The 27,656-nt window shown below is 40.0% G+C and overlaps 1 protein-coding gene and 1 long non-coding RNA gene across 4 annotated transcripts in view; one reads left to right on the top strand and one right to left on the bottom strand.

Annotated features, from left to right (window-relative positions):
- The window catches only part of Cph (BCL11 transcription factor chronophage), a 37,694-nt gene extending 12,114 nt beyond the window's left edge, over positions 1-25,580 (top strand). For both annotated transcript variants that reach the window (XM_083047473.1, XM_083047474.1), the window contains exons 2-3: positions 7,719-8,168; positions 19,784-25,580. In XM_083047473.1, coding sequence (XP_082903599.1) covers positions 7,719-8,168; positions 19,784-21,960 — 2,627 coding nt within the window. In that variant the 3' untranslated portion in view covers positions 21,961-25,580. The remainder of the gene's footprint in view (positions 1-7,718; positions 8,169-19,783) is intronic.
- The window catches only part of LOC145941358 (uncharacterized), a 204,263-nt gene that overhangs the window by 111,102 nt on the left and 65,505 nt on the right, over positions 1-27,656 (bottom strand). The window contains exons 2-3 of one of the 2 annotated variants that reach the window (XR_014426171.1): positions 18,484-18,668; positions 18,355-18,396 (exon numbers count right to left, since the gene is read on the bottom strand). This is a non-coding gene — a long non-coding RNA (uncharacterized LOC145941358). Of the gene's footprint in view, positions 1-18,354; positions 18,397-18,483; positions 18,669-27,656 lie in introns of those variants that run through there. The other variant, XR_014426172.1, reaches the window with a different exon arrangement.

Genomic DNA, 27,656 nt, shown 5'->3' with positions numbered 1-27,656 from the left:
ATCGCGCGAAACTCTTTCGTTCCGTATCGCTGGTTGCCTTTTTCCCACGTCTGTTATAATGCCGCGTAGTTGTGAAAACGATTGCGGCGGCGATTGGAGACGCGACGACGACGATGTTCCCAGGAGTCCACGAGGATGCGAGAAACGTCGAAGTCGAGTCTCACGAAAGGTGAAACGCGGACTGATGCATCGCGCTCTAAAGGCCACATGCATGATGTCTGAGAAATGTTTTCGAAAACGCGACGGGGGCGCGGGATCTCCGGAATCCGCGATGTCCAAGCTGTCGCACGTCAAGCCGCAGCTGTATATGTCCGCGATCGCATATATAACTGTATGCGTCCGCATGATTTATTTATTTTGATCGAGAAATCGGGGAAAGGGGTTTTTCTTGAAAGGAGCGCGAATGAAAAGATACGCGAGGGGGAGACGACAGGTCAACTCTCTCTCTAGGACCTGTTTCGGCCGTTCTCTCAATGGACAATGTCCTGCTGCCGAGCGCACAAAGGGCGACCCGCGCGGGTCTAGAGATCCTCCCACGATACGCATATGGAGCTACGAAACGCGGGAGCGAAAGAGACAGCGAGTATTAAGAGGCGCGCGCGAGTGCGAGAGAGAGAGAGAGATGGTCTGTACCCCATTCAGAATCCGTGAGAACCAGATTTCATATTTCTCATAACCGTCTGGTCGCCAAGCGCGGAACAGTGGAACGCAGTTTTCTAGCGATCTCCCTGGGGCCTTTCTGATACCCAATGTGGTCACTGATTTCACCCGTTTGTTCAGGACACATTCCGGCCTATGAGATCAAACTGATATTTTCGTCCGACTTGACGATGCGCTCCACTTTCCGAGACGGACACTGTACTTTGAAAGTTTGCACGATTTATCGAACATGAATACAGTTTCCTGCGGGTGCATTATGGTTACTGGGCCGGTGTGAAGCTATAGAACGCGCTGGTTTCATTATTGGATCTCATTTCTATATCGTTTTTTGGCACGTTTTAATTATTAAATCATTCACGTATATATAATTGTTCCAGATAATTCATATTGTACGATATCTGTGTAAGAGACGTAAAAAGAAATGGGTGTCGATGTAAGTTTAAATTCAAGAGAATGGTTAGCAATGATGCGGTTATAATAGATTTATACTCTGTCATTGTTACGAGATCGATAAAGACATATTTGGCACATATCTCAAATTAGATATGTTATTTAACATTCTGCAATATTCATGAAATGTAATTACACCTACTTATTTCGGATAATCTCCAAGAAAATTATTTGCGTTCAGTTTTTAACATGAGATCGGTAAGGACACAAAATAAGATATATACTAAATTAGTTTCTCAATATTTTACAATATTTATAAGACGCAGTTATATATTTAGATGCTATTCTGAATCCAAGAAAGTTATTTGCATCTATCTCAATATTATCATTCTTCAATCAGACAGCTATGTACGAAATATGATATCAACATCTTTTGCAGGATTTAAGAGACGTAATTCGGTACTCCGAGAAAATTACCTGTTCCAGTTTAACACACCCTCGCTATACGGGCGAGGTCGATGATCGGCATAAAAAAAACGCTCAACCTTTATTTCGTTTGAAAAGAGAAAACCCGTTAGAGGTACCGTTCGCGCGATATCGAAGATATCCGAGCGGGAGTCTCTTGGATCGAAAAAGGTGGCCAGAGAAACTCGAGAAAATTTCAATGACGAGAGAAAAAAAAATCGATCCAATTGTGAGAACGAGGTCGATGGACCTTTAGATCTTACCACTGCGTCTGTCTCAAATCTAGCTCGCTCTTAAATGGATTCGTTTTTCTGGTCGGTCCTGTTTTTTTCTTCCACGACGCGCGCATGCACGCGAGAATATGCGACAGGGTGGAAAGGATCTGTAAAGGGGCAAAAACTCAGCGTACGCGCGCCATTTTGGATCCTTTGTACGGAGCATATAGGTGCGTCTTGAGCAGAACGAAACGCACGGACGTGGAACATGTACGGGGTTAATTCGAAAAACTCTTTGACCCCGCGAGAAAAACCCAACAACGAAGGGTTCTCGAAGAAAGAGAAAAAGAGAAAAAGAGAGAAAGAACGAAGAAGGAAGAGGCGAAGAAAAAGGACGCGCTTGAGAGAGAGAAAGAGGACATGTGGAATATAAAGTGGGGGATATTCGTGTACAAAAATTGTCCCCTCCAACGGCACGCGTGCCGGTAGGTCCTTTCTATTCTTCTGATATCCTGTCGAGGCCCTTGGCCGGCCCTATACGCGCCCCGATGCTCCAGTCAACATCCGAGCATGGACGAAATCAGACCTCGAGGTGAGATGAGAATCGTTTCGCGTCCCCCGAATATCAAACGAAGGCGTCGTTCGCGAGAACGAAGGGCCCCGCTAGGACGATGATCTCGCGTCGCGTTTAATCGTCGGATCCGCGATCGACCGATCACTGGAGGGTGAGTTTCACTCCCGATAATAGGAGTGCCCGGACGCAACGAAAGGCGTAATAATCGACGACGAATGATGGCGCACAAAGGTAATTATATGGCGAAGAGAGAGGGAGAGGGAGAGGGTCCAGGCGAAGAATCATTCGCGGATTTTATAAGCGAGCGGCGCTTATAAAATCTTATCTCTTATCGGCCGCGATTTGCGCAAGGCATAAGTACAATTGCGATATCAGATAACTCGCGACATCAGCGCGAGAGACACAAGAAATTACGTGAACATGATTTTGCTACTGAGACGATTCGAGGCGGTAACGCACAACTTCGGAGAGCGGTTTCCGCATGAATGTTATCATGCGAATGTTCAAAGTTTCAATTTCGCACTTGCATTCGGTACAGATTTGTTATGCCACTATTATATGTGCATTACTACAAACTTACACTCTCTTACATATATTGTGAACTGAGGATTTCCAAGATTGTAAGCGTGAAAATAAAGACTCGCTTTAGAGACGATTGCGACAGAATTTTATTTATATTTTTACACGCGTTGTGACAGAAAAAATAAAATACACATGTAATAAAATTGCGTCGCAAAATTATAAATAGATGTCTGTCTAATTTTTTTCCTAATTATAGATTAAAGTGTGCTCGACGAATGATATCGAATTATTGCAAGATAATGTTAAAAATGGTTACTTTTGGACAGCTCGAAAAACGCGAGATGCCGCGCGCCGATAAATGACGCGACGACGTTCTATTATGGATAAGAAGGTTTGCGATCGCGTCACGGATCAGTCCATCCTTGCGAACGTGTGCCGAGAATCTATCCGTTTCCCGATCGGTTTCGCTGGGCGGATCGGCTGCTATACACGTACGCGACGGCGACGGCGGCATCGTCCGATGCCTCCTCGATCGGCGAAGGAAATTGCCGCGACCCAATACTAATGGATAATGGAATTATTGGTTACGGTCGGAGCTCGCCTTGGGGACGATCGTAATTCGATTGCTCTGATGTGTCCTCTGGACGTTTTGACAGGACGGATGTCCTAACAAGGACACCGCCTCGGGATATATCTTCGCCCGTTTCTCCGTTTCTGAGGCTCACATAGGGTCACGTTGTGTCGTGGAAAAACGTCGTAAACATACTTGTCCCATTTGTATGGTTAAACATAATGCAAGAGATCACTGTTAACGCTTCATCGCGAATATTAAACTAGGGATGATTAAACAGGGATACGTCAAAGTATAATAATAATAATTTTACCAACAAATCTCTAGACTTTTCTAAGGCTATGTCTAATTCAATTTTTTAATTGATTCGAGAGCAAATAATTTTACCATCTTTTCTTTTCAATTTTCTCTTCTTAATTAACATTTAATTAAAATTTGCAAATTAAATACATCTCAAAAGAATTTGCAATCGTCAATCATCGCAAATCATAAAATCTGAATTGAATTGATTTTCAAAGATTGGAATTGTCTGCTACAGAGAAAAATAACTGACGGCGTCGTCAACGCGAGCTATTGTCAAGAATCGATTCTCCGATCGGCCTGGTGTATCTCGCTAAGAGAACATAAAAAAGAAAATTAATGTGGAAAAACTAATAACACTCGGAACATTTTCTGCAGAGATTCCCGCACGCGCGTCCTTCTCCCACTCGTAGATAGAAATTACGAGGACGCTGGCAATAGGGGCCACCGGGCTTGGTGATCGCAACATTACGGATGTATAGGCCAATTTGTAAGCAATCCAACTTACATTCGCCGGGCAATATTATATCTTAACGTTATCTCTCTTCTTGTGACTATATTCTCTCTCCCCTCTTTCTTTTATATACGTGGTCCTTCAATATGCAACCGCCTTCATTTTTATGCGAGAGGTAATTGTCGTCATCAAAGTCAGAAATGTGTATCGCGTTGTAAACGTTATACACAGTCCGATAACGGTTTGATAATGATAATGAAGACGAAAGTTGCGTACCTCATTTTTATTGTTGAATTAAAATTATTTTATTTTATTGATAAATATTTCGTATCGATTGTCATAAAATAACTGCTGAGATATTTGATGAATATTTTTAATTCAACTCTCTGCTATAAAAATTATTTAAAACTCTTAATATTAATTTTAATGTATTTTATACCGAAACAAAAATGTCAATATAAAGAAAATAATTATACTTTTCTAAATAATTTTCCATGCATCATATTTTTAATACATATATTTATAGCGGTTTGATATTACTTGTATATATTGTCACATTAGGAAATTTTTTGAAAAAGAGCGGAAACGTTTGCACAGATTCCAATGGAGAAGCGCGATAATCAGATACATCGAGAGGCCCACATCGCGCAAAAAACGACACTCTAAACGGGGTTAGAAGACGCACGCGGATAAATAGGCGGGTGATTTATGAAGTGGCGAAGAGACACGTGTCTCTCCTCCGTTCTCCTCCTTCGCTCACCTTAAACCTCGACGAGGCTGCCACAAGCCTCCGGTCCTCACGCAGGGGTTGCGGAGGGGTCTCTATACCGACGCTGCCGACGGTTTTGGTCCAACATCTGCCCCCGAAAAAACAAAAGCCCATTGTCGCTAACGACCGGTCGCGCGTCTCTTGTTTCTAACCGAGCGCTTTTGAATCGTAGGCGAATAACGGATTCGAGAGAAGCTCGTCTATTCAGGTTACTACTCCTTCCTTTTGCTCTCTCGCTCGACCTCTTCAATCGTCTCGTATCCAGCTCGGCCGATTTTTTTTCCCCTTTTTACTTGCAACAGAATGAGACATGGCCAGTCGCCCGGATTTTTATCGAAAATTTTATCGGATTTTTACTGTCGTTATTATTTTGTTCCCTCCTTTCTTTCGTGTTCGACTGTCAGATGAACGACCAAGCGGACAAGCGCGATTAAAATCTCGCGTTCCTCCGAAGAATACGGGACATCGTCGATTGTCTCGTTCGAACACCAGTCTCGACTTACGGGAGATTTTGCACACTTATCTCGCTTCCTGTGCTACCGTCATTCTTCCGGTGAAAAACGAGATGCTGCAGGAACGGCGAGAAAAAAGCTCTACAGTTCGACCAGGCCGATTCTGAATGGTAAAGGGCCCACCCAAAAAAATAGATTCTTATCGGAATGCTTAGATTCGTGAAAATATTTTCCGATTTGTTGAAAAGAGTTCTTGGTCCATCGTCAAGAAAGTACATGGAAACGCGATATCGGAAATGTTACATAGGATTACAGTCGAGTTATCTTCGTTATTTGAAAGACGCTGACAGAATTAAATGAGCACGATAAATCGAAGAGAATAATCCTCGTGATCAATAAAAATGCATGCAAAATATGATACGAAAAATATCTTAAAATATTCATATTGTTGGTTATAATCAAAGAATTTTATAATTACGAAAATTTTGTCTCACAATCAATAACAAAAAAATCAATAAATTATCAAAGTGTTTTATCTATAAGAAATAAATTAATTCTCTGAACGAAACAAGTAAAGATTTTTCAAATTATAAAATCGGTACGAGAAAATTGATCGCAAATTTAAGTTCGGCCCACCGATCGAGGTGCAACGTGGATCCTAAAGGGTTGAAACCCGCTCGAGTTTGCGCCCTGGCCAATGGTCAAGCGAGCTCCGCCCAGAAAGAATCGAACGCTGTCGGCGGCGCCGAAGAAAAGCGCGAAACGAACGAAGCAGAGGAGACCCTGGCAGCAGCTATAGGGGTAAACAAACAGGGGTTGGCGTAAAGGCCGCAAAAAAGAAAGAAACGCACGAGGACACGAAGAAGAAGAAGAATAGAAGAGCGGAGATCCCTCGAGAGAATCACGCTGTACGAGAGCGAGACGGGGGATATATATGAAACAAGAGGAGAGGGAGAAACTCTCTGAAGGGCCGGAGAAGGGAGGAAAAGGAACGGGAGTAGAAAACGACTGCCAAGACGGTGGAGGGTTTTTCTCGTTTCGTCGCGAGCCTGGCAGCCCCATTTCGGATAGATATAGATACTCTCGACTCGTCGAGGCAAAGAGATCGATGTATGAAACTACACTCCTGCCAATCTCTATGTTAATGCGCGAAACGTACGAGAGAAAGGAGACATAAGACGGTCGCGGGAAGACCGTTCTGCTGTAGTTTCTCCTGAAGGACACTCAAAAGTGAATTGTTACGTCTGCGGCTGACCTCGCGGGCCCTCTGCCCCTCGGACGACGGTGAATTATAACGGTTGCGTAAGGGGAAATTAGTTCTGTTTGTTACGGAGGAAAGTCCGTTCGCTCGGATTAGGCGAATACCGTCTGCGGACGTTTATCGTCGAAAGGAAATTGCGGGGAAATTGAATCACGAAAATGAAAAGAAATGGATGTCTTTAATTCAAAATTTTTATAGGACATGGATATTTTTTATTATTATTATTGTGTATCAACTACGATATTTATATAATTTTTTTACCTGATAGATAGAAAGAAATATAATAGCCGCGAAACTATCATTTAAAAAAAAAAATTTCTCGTCATTCAATTTCACCAAAATGTAAATCTATAGTAGTTTCTATTTCATTAATTTAATTAATATCCATTAAATGTTTTTTACGACTACCGACGAAACGAAATCACACAGAGCCGTTCGTTTTGATACCTCATCAACAGGATTATAGCTACAGCCGGTTAATAGGTATCATAAATCGTAATGATTAATCGTCATTGCGAATAATGAGCGAGACATATGTCTACATTTGATTATGCAATGGTACCTATAACACGTAAATATCGATAGTTATAAGCTGATAGTGATATTGCTTTCACCATGATTCGCAGTCGGAGCCGGGAAACGACGATAATTGAAAGATTCTTTGCGATATAATTGCAGTAATACGTTGTTATGATATACACAATTGAATACCGTACGCGATGAGATACCGCATCGAACGTAACTTTATAATTGCTGATAAAAGAAATTCTTTCTCGCATACTACTTTCTCTAAAGAAATGAAGCTAAAAGTATCGCATAATACATTGTATTCCTTTAGATGAAAACTCCCTCACAAATGTCTGAAATGAACCTTATTTTCGAAAATCATTGAATTTTATATTTCCATAGTTTTCAATCAAAAACGAACGACATCATTACGTAGGAACAATTAAATTTAACTGATTGCGAGTAAATTAGAATTGAATAGGAGAAAGCGTGTGGCAAACTTAAACTAACTCGGCGCATCCGCTTAATCAAAGTTCCGACGCATCTCTAAAGGAAGCGCGCGCTGCTTTCTGTTACAGCGGAAACCTCGCAAGGTACCACGTCCCCAGACACCGTCCAATGCGGGGGCTGTAGGGCATCCTACCCCCTCGGCGAGATCGTCCGGTTCATCGAGCACAAGGTCAACCACTGTCGCAGCACCCTTCAGGGTTGCCACAGTCCCCCGGCGACGGCCGCGCCGGAGGACTCCGATCCTGAGGACGCCCTCACTCTAAAGACCGTCGACCCGGACTCGAAGCTGAACTCGGTGCCCAGCATCTCCGCGCCTATCAACAAGAGAAGCGGTCGGTTGGAGAGTCCGCCGACGCCCCAGGGCCCGGGGCCGGATACCGGAAGTCCGATCGACCTTAAGGCGAGCGCCAGCTCGACGCCGAAGAGACGGACGGAGGCGCCGGACGAGGACAAGGAGGACCTTCCGAAGAAGCAGAAGACAGAGTCCGTGGACGCCGACACGAACACAGTCAATTCCGGTAAGTTATCGCGTTTCTCTCACTTTGCATTTTCGTCAATAAAAACAGTCGCTCGCATAATTTAAATGTAGAGCAATGTCTTTTTTTAATTCTTTTTTAGTGACATCTAAGTCATCTTTAGTATAAAAATATGTGAATAGTCATTAAAATCGTGTATCGTTATTTTATTAATATTATATTAGCAAAAATAAAAATTATATAACGTGTCTCATTACAATAATTAAAAAAAAATATATATAGAAAAAATAAATCCAACTTAGATACTGCGAGTCAAAACAGTTTCTATAATTAAATTATATATAACATTGCAATATATATTTTCTATTGCACATAAAAAGAGAAATAATTAGCATTTACATTGAAGCATAATATGTAATATAATAGCTCCAAGAGATATATACATATCTGTAGGTAGAACTCTAATTAATTTTAATTAATTCTTTGGCTATTCGATATTTAATGACATTAATGAGCTTGCTAAAAAAAGTTTTACTTTTTCGTACTGAAGTATTATTGCGTATTTTATTATTATTGCAACATATAAATTATTGCATTTTATATTGGAATTCGTTGATCAACACACTCTTGTGTCGAGACTTAGCCGCAATAATGCTAAAGCGAATTGATTCCGCTTTCCAATTTCGCGTTCGACATGTATCATAGATTTTGAAATTTAGCACCGTTCTAGAGCGACGGGAAATGGGTCAGGGTTTTTTTTCATCGTAAATGTGTGTGAATCGAGGAATCCGTTGTGCCGAGACCGAAATCACATGCTGGTTTGGCGAATTGTCGGTTGCTCGAAAAGGCGGGGGGTTAGAGGGTGTTTTAAAGTACAGTTATAGGGGGACTGCCATGTGATGTCGAACCTGGCCGAGCAGATACGAACAATGGATCGGTGGATTCGATTTTTGAATTTAAACCACCCGCTCGGGGATTGGGGTGAATCTGCCCCTGTCCCCTCTCACTCCTTTCGTGTCTTCCCTCGCGTAGTTTCTCTGACCCCCTTTTGTTGGCAACTACATTGTCATACGTCGAAGGGTTTAACGCGCGAGCGTCCTCAATCGGCGACGCGACACGTTAGATATGAAAGTAGTATTACGTTATCTACTTTGCGTTCGTTTTCTTTGTGTAAAATGAAGTTCAATGATCGAACTGATCGCTCTCGACCCTCTTTGTGACCCGCGGTTTACAAGCTCTTTATTGCGCAATTATTGTATTCCTATAGAGAGAAAGAGAATTTTAGAAAGATGTTTTCTTGTCTAAAGTTTTCCATTAACAAGTGAAACAAGATATATTACTGATGTGATAATTTATTAATTTTGCGACAATAATTTATATTAAATTTATATTTTAAAAAAATAAAAAATAATGCATATATATATTTATTATTATTATTTTAAATAGTGATTCCATCGTGGTTTCTAATTTCACACCGGCGGCATTCTCGATGTGAATCGACTGCTTCTCCTTTGAGATTCTTATACAGTGCTTAACTGTGCAAATTGACGTAAGAACCTGCTTTGCAACGCAGAATTTCGCCTTTGCCCTCGATAACAGAGAGAACCACCACTGGCTCTTCTATGTATTTTCCTTTGTAATTAAATTATTTTCATCGTATATGTTATTTATTAAAGTCTCTATTACTCGCGCGGATATACTTCCGATTATTTTGAGTATATGTAAATCTTTTTTTAGAAATATTTTCAATGAAATATTGCATCTTGTTGAGAAGAAATTTTTATTACGAATAATAATCTCTCTCTTGAAACTTTAATGTTTAAGGAATATTGAATAATAGTAGATTTTAGAAAAATTTTTGCAACAAAAGATCTCATAATAGAATCGGTAATTATAAATAACTGATTCTATTTACAATTGTATACTTTTAGTATCTCAGTTTAATTATATTAAGCAACTAATCATATCATATAAAATCAATATTTTTAGATACACGTGTTCGTCCTTCGATTTACACGAATGAAAAATCACTTCTAAAACTTTTCCAGGCAATCTAAATCTGCGCCCAAAAATAGTATATCGAAATATAGATGTATGTAAATTCGTGTAGTCTCGGGGAAACAAGGGCGGCCATCACGAACAAACATAATTGTGTCTGCCGAGGAGCAAAACGCATCGGCGGTCGTTCGTACACCGGTGTCTCTTTAAAGTTTCATCACGCTTCGCGACGCTCGCCCCAAACCCTCTTTTGCCAGCATGTTCCGGCAACGAGAGAGAAAAAGAGAGAGATAGAGGGAGTTAACCCTTTAGGAACTGGTCCACGATCGCTATAAGAATACACTCTCGCTCGTGCTCATCCCGCCGTTCGTCCGTCGGGGATATTCCCCGGTTAAGCCCCTTTTGTCGCCTTTTTTGTCGGATTTTTTGCTACCGGACAACCACGTCGAAAAGCCCAATTAGAATCGTCCTATTGTTCGGCCACGTGGTCCGCACGAGCCGTCCACACGCGAGCGTGTCCATACGTACGGACGATGCGTGTGTGCTTGCACGGGTGCGTTGCATGAGGACAGGTAAAGCGGGTATCAGAAACGTGCACGTGGGGTGGCATTAGACAGGATGTGCTGGAACCTTCTGTTTGGAATCTCGGCCAGAAGCCGTAAATCCCTCTTCCGTGATTTTTGATTAATTTTTTTCTTTTGTGACTATGTGCACGCGATTCATTAGAACGAAAAAAATAGTGATTTGCAGTAATCGGATTCCGTATGTCTTCGAAAATTGGTGGAAGAACTTTTCGCAGAATCGCGAGATATATTTTCCGTCGTTTTCGTCTAAATGAATCCACGGCGGATGCGAGTTTAGAAAAATCCGTGATGTAAGGGAAATTCGGTGATACACAGGAAAATAGAGAGCGCACAAGAGAGCGGCGGGTATAAAAGAATGGGGTTTGGAGAACTGTGGTGGGACAATATATACGTTTCTCCGAGAAGGGCCGAAGGGAGAAAAAGGGAAAACGACGAAAGGAGAGCGATAATCCGTCGAAATTGACACCAACCAGCGCTCCCGGTGAGATGCAGATTTGATCTATCTGTCACGTTTGTCTCCGGGAATATTAATTCTCGTCCGCGGGTGAGGTTTTTCCTCGGCAGCTTTATGCTTCCTTTCCGATCCCCCCTTGACCCCCTCCCGTTTCCTCGCCCTTCTTTCCTTCGTAGCAGACTCGACGACTTCCCGGACCGCCCGAGGTGAACGGAGAATTGCTTGCGAATTGGCTGTCGCTCGGGGTTTTGGGATCCTGCAACTTTTTCGTCCTTCTTCCTTCCGTTCTTCTCTACGGAAGGAAGCCGACAAGAACGACGCACCAACGAAAACGTCCGAAAAGTGACGTCGGAAACTTTTTCGCCCATATATTTTGCGTATCATCGGAACCATAGAGAGGGAAAGAGAGAGAGCCCGCTTGTACTTTATCTCGTATTTTAGTATTAGTTTTTCAGCATTTCTTTTTTTTCGATTATTCAAATGTCTAATGAATAACGCGAAATCTGATCGCGCGCGTTTACTTATATACGAACATTGCGAATCTTATTGTCGATAGAGATAGAATGGCAGAATGTGAGAAGAATGGCACACGCTATTATAAAAATCAACGTGGAAGCCTTCAGTATGGCGGATCCTCTGAGGAGTTTGCTTCCGTTTTGACTGCTCCGGTTCATATTTTACCTTCTTTCTTCCTCGACAATGACAAGGTAGTTGCGTTCTCCGCTTCCTTTGCACTTACTTCGCGTGCTTCACATAAAAGAAACCCAGCGAAAAAGAGGGAGAGAGAGAAAGAAAGAACGTCATCAAAGCTTACAAAGCAGAAGTTCAATATACGCGACTTCAGCGCGCTACGACGCGTTTAAATTACCAGGTCGAGTGGCTTTTTGATTAATTTTTTCTCTTACGTCCTCTATGTAAGACGAGTCCGTCATCCGTGTTCTCCTCTCTTTCCTGCAGCGGTGTAGCACTACAGAAAAGAAAATCGAAGTAGCTGTAAAGGCAAATCTCTCACGATGAGAAATCGACAGCATTAAACAGTTCTTCCAAACTCCTAATCCTCTCGTAGAAAAATATTTTGCGCTTTTATTTTCATCGCATGTATTGAACTCTTAAATGTTTCGGGAAAAAAAAAAAAATTATCTTATATGATATCATTGAATTCAAATTATAATTATGTGAAAATGTAATTTTAGATACACAACTCGGCAGCTATTGTCCCGCTTTAGTCTTTGTGCCAACTCATGAGAAACTCGAATAATAAACTCTTTTAATAAATTGAGACTCGGCCCTCGAAGGGTTAATAGCCCACGGTGGTGCATTCGCGAGATTTGCGGTTTGGACGGACAAACTGAGTAACGGAGGACATAAAGGCTCAGTGAAGCGCAGTCTGACCAATCTTTTCGCGGAACTATAGTGACCACAAGGAGTATGTTACGCGACCATTCCAATATTCGTTTAGAGAGAATGGAATCGCGCCGGTCGCTATATTCGCTCGATTTTAACGGCTTCGGCTCTTTGCCGCTCAACCCACCGCGACACTCTGCGGTGGGTTGAGCGAGTCGTAAATAAAAATTTACTGGAAAAGATCTGCTAGCTACGGTTACAGACACGATGTAGACCAAATATTAATAGCGTATGTGTATCATACATATATATATATATACATAAAATATATAATTAATTTAATAAATTGTATATTATAATATAATACATATGTAACTGTTTCAATGTATTATATTGTAAAATAATTATTACACACACACAACTTAGTTAATTAATTTTAATTTCTTCGCATTCTTATGAAATGATTTGCCCCGAACGAATAATTTATATTATGTATTTTTTGCAATATTTTCGTTATTTTTTTATTATATTTTTTGTGCGATTATATTTTTTAAAATGTTTTTATGTTTTATTTTCGATCAATTTATTTGTTTTTATTGATTAATCTGGTTGAATGCGTGCCGAATATTTCTCGTTACTGCATGAAATTTATCTCAGGTGGTTATTTAATTAATAGGTCCAGTAAAATGATTAAAATCACCCGCAAACTACCCACCTGGACATGATCCGCTGCGCGTTGTCCCTTTTAAGTGCAACCCTTGTATCGACGACAAAGTGCATACGTCGCATACGTCGGCTAATCGATATTTTAATATTGTCACACGCCATTCTGGATTAAAGGCCTTTGTGTATGTTTGTAGTTTGTATGTGTATGTATGTGTATATCATGACGTCACTGGGCGGCAGATGTATCCCGTCCAAAAAGATTTTCGAGAGCATGTTACAACGTCGTTTACATTATTAAAATTCGTTCATGAAATCACGCACAATACTCTTACGATTATATATGTGTGCGATTTTAAATAATTTAAAGCTACTTCTCTCAGCCTTTAGTATATTTTGCAAGCATTAATATCGCGTAAATTTTAATCCTTGTTAATTAATATACTAGTAAACTAGTACATGTTTATTTCAGAGTTGTTCAAGACAGACATTTGTTTGACAGCTGATGTCATTTAAATTTTATTAAATTAAAATTGAGAGAAACATATCTTCAAATCATATCTTGTAAATTTTAGCAATATTTAATTTTAATTAATTATAATTATTATTTATCGTATAAACACGTTCATTTTTTTATTTATAAATTTTGTGAAAAATAATTTTAGTTATTGACTCTCTCTTTCTCTCTCTCTCTCTCTCTCTCTCTCTCTCTCTCTCTCTCTCTCTCTCTCTCTCTCTCTCTCTCTCTCTCTCTCTCTCTCTCTCTCAATATTTCAGGAAGATATACTTATTGTTAGACGACCAACAGAAATGTATTTTCAAAAAAGCACCTTGAAGGGGGCGGAAGGGTAGATTCGTGTTAAGTCTTCCGTAAAAGAGTTGAAAGGAAGTATTCGTAGGATGACCAGGCTCGAATCGTTGTTAAACAATGGCGTTCCGAACGATTTGCCCGTAAACGTTGCGCAGGCCAATTTGTCGGGTAATTTCTGGAGAAAATCGTTCGGTCACTATCGTCGGAGGGCCGAATCTCATGTGCAGACATATTGTTCATTTGATTCGGCTGCCCTTTCTAAGTACAAATTCCGTTTTCATCTTTCAAACGTTCTCCATGACTATATACACATGTTGTGACAAAATGTTTGCAGAATGTTGGATTTATACGTAGATTCATTCATTCGTTAATCAGTTACACTTCGTTATTATTTATTTTTGCATGTATTTTTAAGGAGTAATCAATCTCCTATATATATTAAGAATCTATAACATAATATTTAATCTAAAAAAATCGAGATATTGATAATTGTCTTAATTTCTTTCCAACATTGCTGCTGTAGTCTTCAACATATATAAAGATTCTTGTAAAAGAACTTGTAGCAAAGTGTGCGGTGTAATTTATTGCGCAACATTGCATCGAAACGGTGCAATTGTGTAACGTATATTGAACTTTCCATTTATTCGATAAAAGAGCCATCGTAAACGATAGCGCGCACAGCACTCGCGTTTTCCCAGCTAGTCTGCCATTTCTCGCGGACACACGCGGCCGGGGAAATCTGAAGAAATAATCCTAACGGATGGCCACCCGCGAAGTTTGCATATGAAAAGCGCCCGGCCGTGAATCGATACACCTTTATTATGCCCGAGCACTTGCTTATCTCCCGCTTCTCTCCCTGTCTCTCGCATCTTCCCTCCCCGGGGAAGTCGGCAATATTTTCGACTTCCGGGGAAAAAAAAGAGGCTCGGTCGTTCGGAGAAGGAAGGCTCGAGGGAAAGCAGCGTGGCAAACACCCGAAGCGTGAAACAATAATTGCCGAATTTTTGCGCTTCACCACTCGGCATCAATTTCGAAGATGACTCGACTCTACTTTCTCTCTTTTTCTATTGCTCATTTTTTAATTTCTAAAACTTGAGCAAATTTGTACTTCACGCTCATCCCGTCGAAGGATCAGGCTTGAGATGACTCGAAAAAAAAAAATCGAAACCCAATTCGAGGTACCGACCTTTCCTTAGTATTTCTATACCGCGGTTGAACAATGAAGATTCCGTTGTTCTTTTAAATTTCTGTTTGGTTTGAAAAACGCGATATATAGACAAGTTGACAAGTTATAAAAAATCCATTAAAAAAAGACAAGAAAGAATTTTGAAAATTTCTATAATTTGATAAAATTTTATTGTCCATACACTCATCCTGCAGGAATTCAAAGCTTTTTCAAAATATTACTTCTGACTAAATTACATACAAGATAATGTCTATAGTAAAGAAAATTGCAACAAATGTTGTCTCTAAAAAAATGAAGAAATATAAAAAACGTTTCGAGAAAGAAATGATTAAAAATTTCAATTAAAAAAACAAAATTGTTTTTAAAAAAGATACGATTCAACTAAATAATTCTTTCAAAATAAAAGTTGGAGTAGACTCAGAACAAATATTAAAAAAATGTATATGTATTAAAATATATTTCATACTTTATATATACACGTTTTCCCCTAAACGAGAGAACTTCTCAATTCAAGAAATCGCCGAAGATCTCTCGCCTGTTCCTCTGCGATCTTTGCGTTTCGTTCGTCCGCGACTTTCTCCTCGTTGTTTTCGACGATTGAAAAATCGCGCGCATCAATGAGATAAAATTGTGACTATCGTCTCTCATTCTCGCTGCGACGATGCAAACGTAATCCTAGTGAAAGGTCAGCAAGACGAGAAAGAAAGGTCCCTCGCCCACTATCTGGCTCGTTATTCTACTTAGCACCTTGTTACATACGACGAAATGTGTTCTATTGTGTATTGTCGCGAAATAAACTATCATTTACCGGCGTGACGGCGCGTCGAGTTGTTCCTAATTTTATATTTAAGATTCATTGTTTTCACATCCTGTCCGCGCCATCATCAAACGATCTCTCAAAGCCACGCATTTCTACGAGCTGCTCTGACATGAGTAATTTCACGTCAATATATTGCAATGTAAAATTATAATTCTATATATTCTTCTATATATTCTTAATATTAAAATTATAATTCTATCAGAAGACAAGGAATTGACTGTGTCAAATCGAAAAAAAAATTTTTGTGACATTCGTGCGGATTAATTAATATATTTTTCTTGCAGTAAATCTATTTCACTGTGACGAATAAAAACAATTTTCAATCACTAAAAAATAATGTTTTTAAGCATAGTACAGGAAATATCCCTCGATCCGACGATTGTTCGGCTTTAAGATGATCCTGAAGCTTCATTCAAACAAAGATCGCTCCCTATCCCGAACCATTTAATTAGGACCACTTTATTTTGCTGCAGTCTTTTGTCTCTCCGTCTGACTTGCCTTACCGTCGCCCAAGTATCGCGGGACAGTGAGGAGATATAATGGAGGAGGAGAGGGCAAGTTCTGAACTTTTTAATCTCTTACAAGAGGAAGGTACTTCTCTGTCCGCTACAACGCGTATTTATTTATTTCGTCTAAGAAGTTTCTTTCCGAACAACGCAGCGTGCGTATTTATTCGTCCAATTGTGCGGGACTACTCGCGTTTACAAATTCGTCAAGTCCGAATTGAAAGAGAAAGGAGTCCGTCAGAGAAAAGTTTTGTAGCTAAGATGTTTCTTTAATTTGCCCGACGTGCCTTATTCGCGTTGCTTTAAAGAATGTATCGAAAATATACATTTCTATATATTGATGGATCAGAACAGAATATTTCACTTAGGTATAGAATTTTTGATAAAAGACTGAGATAAAAAATTGTTGATGAATAATTTTACACAAGATACGTGTGTTGCGAATATTAGAATTTAAACATTTTTGTCTTATACAATGTCAATTAAATTCCAAAGTACACATTGTAAAAAAATATTTCCATAAGAATGATTAATCGTTATCTTAGGCATATCCGTAATGTTTCACGAGACGTGAATTTAAGTTCCTTCCCTCCTCGGGAACCCTAACGTCCGGCGTTACGATCCAAGAAAATATGCTTCCCGGGTAATGTTTCGCGGTGCTTTTACTGGCAAAGTGAGGGTCGTTCTTATAGGCACACGATGCCTGCATCCTCGGTCTGTTATTTCTCCTCCTTTCGACCGTCTCTTCTTATCCTCGCCGTGTTGGGGCGACGCGACGTTGGAATTAATAAAATCCCACGGATTCGCCCTAAACTTGCGGCACACGATGGACGTCTATTGCGCTGCTACGTGGGGCGTGAAAAATGGGCCGAAAATCTGATATTCCGGATTAAAAACATTGAAATTCAAAACCCGTCCCTCCCGCGTCATAAGCTCTCGCGCGCGCCATAAGGGGAAGGAGGGTCGAGAAGTCGTTAAGGGTCAGTTTCAGCCGCATGCCGTGGTAACCGACCCCCAGGACCGTTCTACACCTCCCTCCCCCCTCGACCGCCCGCTCGACGAGGATATTATTTTTAAGCCCCCCCGCAACTCGTCGGACCGAACCGCAATTTGACACAGACGCGCCGTTTGAATTCCGAATTCAATCGGCCGAGGCCGTCTCGATTCCGCGAAATTAAGGGTGGTTCGAAAATTGATAGTGGGACCTGGGGGAGGGAGCGTGCGCGCGCACATGTTGTACGTGTGCGAGTATTTTACGAGCTGCCGTCACATGCTCGTGAAATCACCGTGAAGTCTTGAATCCTCTGTCGTTAGATTATTACGATATATCCAGGGTCTTACATAATCATCTTATTCGCGGTTCTATAATCCATCGAATTATATCCTGATTTTATTAGCATAATTCCTTTTCCCTCTCGCTTTCTTCTTTTAAAATAAACTTTAATTTTTAAAATAGCTAATGACTATGTGTTAAAAAAAACTTAAGCCGGAAAAATCCCTTTCTAAAAAAGGCATGTTAAGTCGATTCTCACAAGTATTGTTGCCTCTTCTCCGCGATGCTGATTGGCTGCCTCACAAGTTAATCAACAACAGTTAATCAACATCGGAAAAGATGCAACAATACTTACAAGATACGTCTTAACGTGCCTTTTTTTAGAAAGGAATGTTATAATATTTTAAATTCGATTAATATTTTTGACAATTATCAGAGCTGATTTTTGTCAAAAAATATTAATCGCAGATAAGATATTATAACATATTATTTAAAACATGTTACTATATTTTAATATTTTCAACATATTATGTATATCCCCATTACCGCTATAGAAATATTATATTAAGATAAACAATTTCTCACTCACCGATACGTGCAATAGCGGAGTTGTAGTACACAGCATATTGATCTGAAAACAAAATATTCAAATTATGTATATGTGTGTCGAACATCTCATAAACAATGCAGTTTAGAAAAAATGTTTTATTTTGCATACCTCATAGTTGCCCCGACGTCGCCCGATGCCTCCCCGGGCCTCCTCCTCCTCTCTTGGTCCATGGTAGCACTCACGACACTCGCGAAAACACGAATAATTACGATCGCCCGACACTTTACACGGCACTCCCGACACGCGAAACTTTACACGGCACTCCCGACACGACGCGTGAATCGTAATGCTACCTGTAACAAATAAAATACATACATATATTAGGATAATCTTATTATTTCGCATCATAACATACACAATATAAATATGTAAGGTAGAATTAACGATAGATATATCCACGGATCGCAACCCATTCGCGCGCACGAAAACAGATTAAATTGGGTTATGTTATGTTGGCAAAAAATTTTGCATCGAATTTTTCGCGAAATATGCGTTTCGAACAATTACGACTACATATTAACGTTGAAATTATGATATGCGATTGATAAATATTACAATATAAAGGTTAGAAATCGTTTCTAACGATTATGCTTACTAATTAATCACAGCGGGACGCAGCTCCAACTGCCTGATAGTCGCGGCGTTTCGGTAATGGCCGAAGCTACAAACATCGGCAACTTCATGCTAATAGCGCGCGCGCGATACTATATACATGACTTAATATTAATAATTAATTAAAACTCGAAGGAGATTCGTTCGAAAAGATATAGCTTTAGAAAGAAAAAATATTAATCGAGAATAAGGTATTATAACATATTATTTACAACATATTACTATTTTATAACTTTTACCATATTATTATTTTTAAATTTAATTAGCAAATTATAACATACACAATATAAAAATAAATATGTAAGCTAGAATATTTAATTAGCAAATTTTCGCTTTATTAATATATTTTGATAGAAATCAGCTGATTAAAGCGTTAATTTGCTAATTAACTTTTAAAATAATAATGTTATAATATAAAAATTATATAAAATAATGTTTTAAATAATACGTTATAATACTTTAAACACGATTAATATTTTTGACAGTTATCAGCTGATTTCTGTCAAAAATATATATTAATTGAGAATAAGGTATTTTATCTTCACTTTTTTAAAATCTCTCTTTTTAGAAACCAATTAAAAAATACTAAATATATGTATATATATCTATTTTTTTTAAACATATATGAGAGAGAATTAAATACACAATTAACGATAAACTCATCTAGATCTTTAACAATGTATCAACTCACTAAAACTGTTTATATCTAAATTTTGAATATTAAAACGAAATTCTCCAAATGCGACGATGACAACAATGACTCTTAACCACCGCGACGTTCATATATCTGTTTCAGAGCCAAGATGGCTGCAGTGTTCGCAATGTTCCCGGCGACTGTGCTCGGCATGGGAGCTTCTTCAGCACGTACAGAGCATGCACGGTGCTCGTCTGTACTGCTCCCCCTCTTCGTCGACAAACTCATCGTCGAACACCCCGGCACCGAGTCCACCGACGCCTACGCCAACGCACGCGCATCACCTTAGCCCGCCAAATCATCTGAACCTAAGCGGCAAGTCAACCGGAAGTTCCTCGGCAGCGAATTCATCGGGCGGTACGAACACGAGTGGCAGCAGCGGTGGTCGGCAGCAGCTTCAGACCTCGGCGTCTTTGGTGGGAGATCCTCTCCACAGTTTTCTGAGGCTACCTCAACACTTGGAACGAAGTTTTCCGCCTATGTTCAGGCCCGACTTCCTCACCCTGAATCCTCTGGCAGGTTACAGAGGTCTCCAGGAACTGCAGACAGCTACGCGAAATCTGCAGAATCTGGGCGATCCGCTTCGTGGTATGGACGGTTTGAATCTCGGCGATCCGCTCGTACGCAGCTCTTTGGACTCGCTCAACAACGCACGGAATCTCGCCAATTTGGCCGAATTGTCGCACGGCCGCGGCCTTGGCGGCCAAGCACACCCACCACCACTTGAAGCGAACCTGGATTTTTACTCAGCGCGCCTAAGGAGCCTCGCTAATCCGTCCTTAGGCGCGGCTCCACCTACACCTAACGGTAATCCCACGCCAAATCCCCCTCCTCCACCGGTACCACCAGTACCATCGATCCCCCTTGCCAGTAACGTCCAACAGCAGCAGCAACAACAGCAACAGTCGCAACAGCAACAATCGCAGTCTCACTCGCAAGTTCATTCGGTGGAACCGCCTAGTCCGGCCTCGGCCAACCCTACGAATCTGAGCCACGGCAATCATCAGAAGGAAAACTCGCCGCCCTGTTACAGCCAAAGCCCGGTGGGTCATCACAACAACAACAATTCGACCGACAGTGAGAAGACAAGCCCGCCGGTGGCCTCGACGCCGATAATTACCGACTCTTCGTCAGAAACAGTATACACGTGCGAAGTCTGCGACAAGAAGTTTCGCTTCCAATCCAACCTGATCGTCCATCGTCGCAGCCATCGAGACAAGGAGAGGCAGTATCAACAACAAGATGGAACGCAAGACAGCCAGAGCACGCCGATAAGGTGCGAAGTGTGCGAAGTCGAGGTGACGAGCTTCACCGAACTGAGAAAGCATATGAGGAAGGAGCATCAAGAGCACTTGAACTCGGCTGCCAGTCCTCAAGGTAGCGTCGAAACGGTGCCGGACGACGGATCTAGTTGTGACGAGAACATGGATCTGGACGAGTTGGAAGAGAACGAGCAGAAGACCGAGCGCGAAGATGCGGAAGAGAATACGCCCGAGGATCTGAGTACCAATCAAGGGCAGAGCGGTGAGGAGAGCGGAGGTCGGATAGAGAAGCCGGCCAGTCTGGTGGGTGATCTCATGGAGAAGTTCGGGTTGAGCAACATCGCCCAGTACTCGGAGGCCTATCGGCAAGCGCTACAAGAGAACCATCGCAGCGGCTTCCTGAAGACCGACTCGCCTTGCAACCTCGCAAACTCTCTGAACAACAACAAAGAGAAGGAGAGCGCGCTTTCGCCAACGAATTTCAACTCCTCGACGACGCCAAATATTTTTTCCGGCCAGGGGTTTCCTAGATCCACAGGGCCGGATTTCAGCGGTCTCTGGCTACCCAGTCCGCACTACTTAGAGAACAACGAATTTCGTAAGGTGTCCAAGGCAACGACGTCCAGCCTCTCGCTTCAGGGCCTGCCGAGTCCGTTGATGAAGAAGGAGCGGAGCGGCCGAAACGACACTTGCGAATATTGCGGCAAGGTCTTCAAGAACTGTTCGAATCTGACGGTGCACAGGCGATCGCACACCGGCGAGAAGCCGTACAAGTGTGAACTCTGCTCGTACGCGTGCGCTCAGAGTTCGAAGCTGACTAGGCACATGAAGACTCACGGCCGACACGGCAAGGACACGTACAAGTGTCGCTTCTGCGAGATGCCGTTCTCGGTACCGAGCACGCTTGAGAAACACATGAGAAAGTGCGTGGTGGTGGTACAGCAGGGTCCCAAGCTGGATATACCGTACCCGGTGATCAAGGACGAGGACTCCTCACTCAGTAGCAAAGATACTTGATCCTGGAACGGAAGCCTACCGCTGATCCCGCCGCTGTGGCCGCACAGGCCGCCTTACCCGGTGTACTGAAGGATCTTCCTCCTCAGCGACCTTGAGAAAGGGAGAGACACATCTGACAATCTGAGTCGCCCAGGACCGGCTCAATCTCGTCGAAAATGTCAAGATCCCGACAACGCGATTTCAGAAGAATCTCTCGCCGCGAAATATCCGAGGTCAACTCTCGAGGATTAGGAGAGGTGGTAGGTCGATGCGCGATTTCGAGAATCTCTCGACCAAACAGCCTGGAAATGGCTCGAAATTATAAAAAAAAAGCAACGGGAGATCTAGCGAAAGCTGGAGTTTCGACTGTTTCGAAGAAGAGAGGATCTTCACTAGATCGCGAGGACTGGACGAAGCACGAAGGCAAAGTTCACGTGACGCGAAAATAAGAAGACAGTATAAAGAGAAAAGGTGCTCGACAAGAAGAAACCTGCTCTGCGTTTAACTAACTAAAAAAAAATGAACGAATGGTTACCAGTTTGCGAGTCTCAGCACAGCTATTTAAATTATGTATCGCTATAAATAGTTATAAATAACGCGGAAAAAGACACTATATAAATATAAATCTGCATATATATACATACACACAGATATAAAGATATAAATATATATATATATAAAAGTATATATATATACATATATAAATATGAAAGGCAGATACAAATATACAAAATATAAATATTATAAATAAGAAAACGAACATATAAGTTCGTGACTTTATTATCGCATTTGAAGATTATTTATTTAATAATAGATATATATACATATTGTATAACGTAATATATATGTATAAATATATTATGAAAACTTGCAACTCGCCGTGTATGTAACTATATTAGAAACAATCGGAGTGAAGTTCTTTTTGTACATTACACAATGTCGCTTCGTAAGAACGTGTCAATGGGACCGACGCGTCTTTTTTTTTCGAATGCATCGATTTCCTTAGCCCGTAAGAAAAATGGCGACTTTGATGATCCTGTACGTATTATATATCTATATATATATACATATAGATATGTATATATATATGTATATGTATGTATCAATACTTAGGATATTGAGAAAAAAATATCTGATTTAAATAATATATGAGAGAAGCTAGTATCTCTAAACTCTAGCTCGATCCTATGTACAATATATTATATCTATTATCGGCGATTCTATTATCTTTATTAATATTATTATTGCCCCTATTATATTGCCTTTATTATTAATATTATTATTATTATTATTATTGTTTTGTAACATGATTATTGTCATTATTACTATTATTATTACTATTATTATTATTATTAGCATTCTATTATTACGTTTGTCACTATTATGATTACGGTTGCACAGTGAGTTCAAAAGCGCCGCTTTCATTATTTTATTCCGATATTAAATTATTATCGCAGATGTTTTTAAAGATTAAGAAAATGCCAAAGTTGTTTAGGTTTATGGCCGCTGATTTTGCGTCGCGCGCGACGCGTTCGTCGAGGCGAAGGAGTCGTTTATTTAATTAATCGCGAGCCTGCGGCTAGAAAAAATATCCGGAGAAAGAAAAAAAATATTCCAATAATTGCGAAAATTCCCCCCTCCTTCGACGGTCACTTCGCACGTCGGGACCTCATCATCAGCGCGCTTTGTTCGTTGATTATATTTATTGCCGTGTTACGGCTGAGATCGGATCGCGGATCCGGCTTTCGCAGGATCGATATCTCTGTACGTTGATCCTGCGAAAATCGTCCCGCGGCCGAACCCGAGGAGCAATCAAGAATCGAATTTCCGTTTTCTCTCGTCCTCGTCTGAAGACTGAAGCTTTCGCGGGCGACGTGACGATCGTTCTTCAAGTTTTTGCGTTCCATTTTAAATAGTAAAATAGTATGTTTCTTTTCTCTTTTTGTTTTTTCCTCAACGACGCCTCGTCGACGTAAAACGTTTTCGGAGGGAACTGTTCCTAAAGAGATATATATTATATATATATATATATATATATATATATATATATGTAGACTGTAAGGATATAAAAAAATAACTTTGCGATGCGTGAGAGATGAATGCGAGTATCGATTGCGTGTCTTCTTGTGATTTTATTGTGCGTGTTATCCTTCTCGTTCCGGGGATGCGAGTGTGCGCGTGTGTGCGTGAGAACGAGAAAGCATAAAGGCGATTTAAAAAAAAAACTCATATCAGATAGTTCTCTCGGTGTTAGACGTGTACGGCCCTAGATAAAAAAATCTCTCGTTATCTAGTTAAAAGTTTGTTAGATCGATTCCTGAAATACGTACATGCCAGGCTCCGCGTTTATACGACATACTGTAAATAATGACACTGCCCGTAGCGATGAGATCCGAAAGCAGAGAGAGAGAAAGAGAGAGAGAGTCGCGTCGAAAAGTTGTTTAATGATTATAACAGTAAGAAAGAAAAAAAAGATGAAGGTGGTGATTTCTCTTTTTCTCATATAATGACGCGCTCCGACATTCGCGACGATCGAAGAACGAACATGAATAATGAAGATACGGGAAGGGCGATTCTTCTCGAAAATTTGCGAAAACGAATAGAGAGAGAAAGAGAGAAAAAAAATTTTTGACGGAGCGTCGTATGTGTAATCGACGAAATAAAAAGAATCCTGCGGCACGTCATCATACACGAATACGCATACTTTGATTTCGAAAAGTTCTCCCTCCTTCTCTTCTTGCCTTTCTTGTTCGAATTCATCCCACATATAGGACCAAGTTCCCTGCCACACCGAAACAAAGGAGTGACACATGCAAATCTCGCGGCGGGCGATCATCGGGGCTGGCGGGACACGACGAGGACGGGAGAGCGAATTTTTATGCGAGGAATATTCTCGCGTTAGGGACACACACGCAGCAAGATGCTGTAACCGCGATGAATGGTAATGTGAATCCAACATGGAAATTGCCACGGCAAGTTTCCTGCTCGATTCGCGTCAATCGCGGGACATTAGGCGTTTAAAACATATAAAAAGAGAAATCCGAGAAATATATATGATATTGCACAAATTCGATTAATTGACATATTGATAATATCAACCCCGTCGTGTCTCTCCCCGTTGATTTTTAACATTTCTACAGGGTAAATCATCATAAAATGCTAAAAGATAATCCCAAAACGAACGTCAAGAGTATAATCGAGCGAAGTATCTAGGCAGTCTACATAATTTAAAGCTACGAAATATTTCCTATAATTATAATAAGGGAGCGAAGATCACATACAAGAAGATTCACACACATAGTCGATTATCGGGAGATAAAAAAAATGAGCGGTGAAATGATAATATCGTAGCAGGGAAATTGGATTTTTAGGAAATCTTCTGATCCAGGGTAAAATATAATCCGAAGCTCGGTTTCTAGGGACAGTATGTGACCGGGTTAAACCTGGCATTGAAATACTTTTAACCGAGGATCGACATTAAGGCAATACAAAAAAAAATAAGAAATCCAGACGTCTCCGAGTAAATTCCGGCCAAGACTTGCGACAAACGTTGGCCGAGCTTTCCTCGCAGGGGTCCCTAATTGTAAACATAGCAGATACGGTGTATGTCTTGTGCGATTCAAATAAACGACATTGTTTTTAAATAATCTACATGGGTTTCGTTTCAAGTATTCTTACACCTCTCCTTCCCTCATTGATTGCTCTCCTCCCTCGATTGTTTGACAAACTATACATATATAACATTTGTCTCTATATAGTATATATATATATATATATATATTTCAAAGTTTTTCCCTTTAAATAAACTATAAATATCCACGAACAGAATTTCTCGTTTTAAAATGCGTTTTACATTTAAAATGATTCAGAGACATAGATTGTTAATGACTTGTTGCAACTTTTTAATTTTCGGCATTATAATATTTTGGAAATAATAATGAATAGTGTGAACTTATAAATATAATTTCATTAATTTAAATATAACAGTTTTATCAACCATAATTATAAAAAACAGATTATTTTAATAATACTTTGTGAATTTATTTATATTCGTGAAATTGTAATTGACTATATAATTTATAGATAATCATGACTGATGGATTATTCGGGAAATGAAAGATTCTCCCAGCCATCTGTCTGCGTCGCTCGTTTCCGATACGCCTCTGTCAGGCGTAGAAAGCTCGTTACATAAATTGTTTAATTCGTCGTCGAGTCACTATCATTCGCCGCTCATTGCATTGCATAACGTGTTTCGCAATGGTTTAAAACTCTATTAAAATCGATTCGTCGCGTTGCATTTTATTTAGAAATAAAAAAGTTCACATAATTCACAAAAAGAAATTCACACAACTTTTCGTTTATCAAAAAATATAATAGGAATATCTGATTCGATAAATCTATGTCGTCTTTAGAAATTTAGTTACTTTTAATTTATCAATTATGTCACATACAATTAATAGGTGAAATGGACGACAAACATATGTTTATACGTCCTGTATTCACTGAATTTTTATTAACACAGCTGCCATTGAAAATTATACTTGTTTAATAAAGAATCTCTTTTGTGCCATCTAGCGTAAAGGTATAACGATACAAACGAAAACTCAGGTGAGAATAATCATGTTGAGGGGAGATAAATATGCTCTGTTGCATGTTGGGTTGCCCTTCTAAGGGGAGTCCAGTTAATTCATATCCTATTTTGTTTATAGAAAGTGAACAATACTTCAAAGATTTCCTTATCCTCTTCTTTTGCATTTTAATAACTTTTACTATCAAAGTATGAATCGTTTATCAAATATACAATATTTTACTGCATCCATAATATAAAACGATTCATGCATAATATCAAATAAAAAATGATAATTGTAATTATAATAAATGCTATGGCAGAAAATTATTTAATTTTATTAAGTCAAAGATATGAATATGTATTCAGCTATCGCGTTTACAAGTTTGTATAAATGTTTAAAATCTTTATATATCGCTGAGAAAATTTTAATTTCAAATATCAAATAATTTCCTCAATCTATTATGTATTATTTTTGGGCGAAAAGAGGATAACAACAAATTATCCAATAAGATTATACGTTAAATTTTAATACTAAGTAATGTGTAATTCATTATAATAAAAGAAAAATATTTAAACAAACGTAGTCTCAGAGTTTTGCTGCTAAAATTAATATCTGTGTATCAAAGTTACATTTTTTCAATATATTAATTATTTTTCTTCTTTTATTTTTTTTATTTTTTGGATTAAAAATCTGTAAGAATGAATTAAAAAATCGCTTCCGTTGTCTATCCACTTCGTAGACGTAAACTACAAAATATGCACATCGAGATTCAATATTATCGCTATTTCCACCCTATTTTCGTTTGCTCCGCTTTCGCATTGAGATCATTCCGCGGATTCCTCGAAAACCTCAAGCGAAATATAGATCACGAAGTCCGGGATCCACCGTCAACATCAGATTAATCCACCGCTCGGTAATCGAGAGAATGAGGGAGGGTGGGAAGGGGAGAGAGAGAGAAAGAGAAAGATAGAGAGAGAGAAGGAACAGCTTTCAGAGCTTTCTCGGTACACGTCTGCCGGTCTCAGTCCTTGTTTCGCGGCAATCGACTCGGCGGGAGCAAACAGCGGCATCAGAATGCAAAGTTAGGACAATGCCGTTAATTTTTGGTCGGCCCCTATTGTTCCCTGGGCATATTCATCTGTCAAC

The sequence above is a fragment of the Prenolepis imparis genome, unplaced genomic scaffold (assembly GCF_030444845.1).
Source record: "Prenolepis imparis isolate NDT839.2.m4 unplaced genomic scaffold, iyPreImpa1.0 SCAF_10, whole genome shotgun sequence".
In the NCBI taxonomy this organism is placed as follows: domain Eukaryota; kingdom Metazoa; phylum Arthropoda; class Insecta; order Hymenoptera; family Formicidae; genus Prenolepis; species Prenolepis imparis.
The sequence above is the reverse complement of the archived record's forward strand: the minus strand, read 5'-3'. Positions and strand labels throughout refer to the sequence as shown.